The sequence below is a fragment of the Coffea arabica genome, chromosome 3e, assembly GCF_036785885.1.
Source record: "Coffea arabica cultivar ET-39 chromosome 3e, Coffea Arabica ET-39 HiFi, whole genome shotgun sequence".
Lineage (NCBI taxonomy): Eukaryota > Viridiplantae > Streptophyta > Magnoliopsida > Gentianales > Rubiaceae > Coffea > Coffea arabica.
In genome coordinates, this window is record NC_092315.1 from 40,348,676 (window position 1) to 40,351,094 (window position 2,419).

A 2,419-nucleotide genomic window follows, 5' to 3' on the forward strand; every position below is an offset into this window, starting at 1 on the left:
TAATTTTTGAATCGAGACACTTTAAAAATATAACGAAACTATAAATCCATGAACTTAGGTCTAATAAGGTTAGAAAATTTTATTCGTGGCAAAAATCCAAATAAATAATTAATTAAGCCAAAATTAGGGATTTTAAAATAATAGATTTTCGAGTTCTCACACCCTCGTCATCCTCCACCCAGTTCCCGTCCATATTCCTCACACGATGAATCGCCCCTTGTACCCTCCGTTGCTTTACCGTTGCATGAAAGAACTTTGAGTTACTGTCCCCAGTCCGTAGCTGTTTCACTCGAGCCTTCTGGCTCTAAAACTGCTCCTCAATCAATAGTGCATGCCTCAACTCCGTTTGAACTCTGCTCAGCTCTATCTGCGCCTCCTCCGAGTCATCATGCTCAACTCGGAACTCCGCACGGAGCACATTCTCCTCTGCTACGCGAACAACATTAAAGACATTCCCAAAAGAGTTTTTGTTCCACTCTTGAATCGCTCGTCTGGTCGCCAGTAGCTTGGAACATAAGATCCGCAATGGAGGTCCACCCACTTCCTGCTCCCGCACATTTCAAATCACATCCAATAGAGACCAGTTAGAGGTCCAGACATTTAAAAATCGAAACGGGCATGGCTTATCATCCAAACGAGATATAAAAGAGATCTTTAGCGGGGCATGATCCGAGGGGTGCCTCGCCAGATGAGTTACCGAAATGAACAATGGCAACGTCGCACATTCTTTATTGATCAAGAACCTATCCAATCTCTTCCAAATTCTTGCGCGGCCCCTTTGATTGTTACACCATGTGAAGCTTGACCCTGGGAATCCCATGTCAAATACCGCAGCCTCCTCCATAAATGACAATAGCTCTTGTCCCTCAGTGTTGCCAAATGGGCGCCCTCCTCTCTTCTCCTGTGGCTCTAGAATCACGTTAAAGTCCCCACACACGCACCAAGGTACCGAAGTTGGTTTGTCAGCCAACAAAGCATGCCACAGTGCCCGCCTCTCCTCCCTCGAGCAACTCGCATGAACAAATGAGACAACTAAATTTCCTGGCAGCCAAGAGTGATAAACTAGAAGAGAGATATGTTGGGAAGATCGACCCAACACAGAGCACGTAAATGGCAAACTATAAAAAACCCATAAATCGCCTGACATGTTAATCTCTATAGCGTCAAACGAAAGGCGAAGTCTAATGTACTCAATTTGTGAGACATCTGCCTTTGGTTCACATATTGCAGCAAATTTTACATCATGCATTCGTAACAGTTTCACTAACCTCCTGAGATTGGGAGGTCTCACAACCCCTCTAATATTCCAAAATAGGCCGCTAATCATGAGATATTAGTTGAGAAGAATTGTACGGAAATGTTCAAGATAAGCGGAGCTGCCTGTCCGAAGGGAAGGTCGCCCTTAATCCTCGTCATTTCCTGTGCTTGGCGCTGACCCCATCAGCCCTTAGCTGCTTGATGTTCAACGCCTCCAAAGTAGAGTCGGTGTCAGTGCGAGCCATGCTCGTACTCCTTGCCCTCGGTGATAAGTTACCAGCACTAGACTGCAACTCAAACAAAGTCCTTCCAGTGCCATCGTCCCTCCTCTTTGCATTCACCCACAAGCTGTTCGGAAGCTCCGCTAGGTATGGAGCCAACTCCGTCCCTCAACTCCCCACCACAACCTCACACCGCTATCCCTTTTTGCTGCCAGGACCCTCCGCAACCTGTCCCCCCTATCCCTTTGCTGGAATCTCCTCCATGATGTCTGGGATTGTTGCCTCTACACTTCGCGCAGGCTCTACTAGGAGCAACCCATCCGGAGAGCCCTTCTCATCCCCCATCAAGACAGATGGCCCACTCCCGGCTTCCGTCGCTTCAGTCACCACTGGAGTCTCCAGCCGAGATTGCTGATCTCGCACAGACCCAGGTTGGGTACAAGTTCCATTAGGATTGGCAATGCACTGGCCAAGGTGCGCAGTAGAGGCCTAGCGCTGTTGTTTTGATGGGTCTTGGTTCGCGTTCATCTCCATGGTCACCTCTGCCCCACAATCCAGTTGTGTGGTGTGTCGCTCTTGACTTGCAGTAGTGATCGCTGCAGTTCGTGCGACATGTCCCTAGCTCTACGGCTTGGCCAGCCACTTCTTGTTGTTGTTGCGCCTACACTCATCCATCGAGTGACCCAGCCTCCAACAGGCCGAGCAGTATCTCAGCATATCTTCCATCACAACCTTCTGCCAGAACCCATCTTCTCCCTCCACCGCCACCCACACCCTCGCACATGGTGGTTTCAGCAGGTTTATTTCCAAACAAGCTCTGGCCACACTTGGCCGTGTTCCTGCTGCAGTCGCTGCATCTAAGAATAGGGGTATCCCAATAGGTGACAGGATTGAGAACAAGGAGTGCTTATCATGGAAGTGTATCGGTAGCGCTGGCAGTG

The 2,419-nt window shown here is 48.9% G+C and overlaps 1 protein-coding gene across 1 annotated transcript; it reads right to left on the reverse strand.

Moving 5' to 3' along the window:
* Positions 1 to 304: 304 nt before the first annotated feature.
* LOC113737624 (uncharacterized) lies at positions 305 to 1,249 on the reverse strand. The gene is made up of 2 exons (XM_027264823.2): positions 698 to 1,249; positions 305 to 544 (listed from the first exon to the last, which is right to left on the reverse strand). The coding sequence occupies exons 1-2, from the start codon at positions 1,247 to 1,249 to the stop codon at positions 305 to 307; spliced, it is 792 nt and encodes a 263-aa protein (XP_027120624.2).
* Positions 1,250 to 2,419: the final 1,170 nt, after the last annotated feature.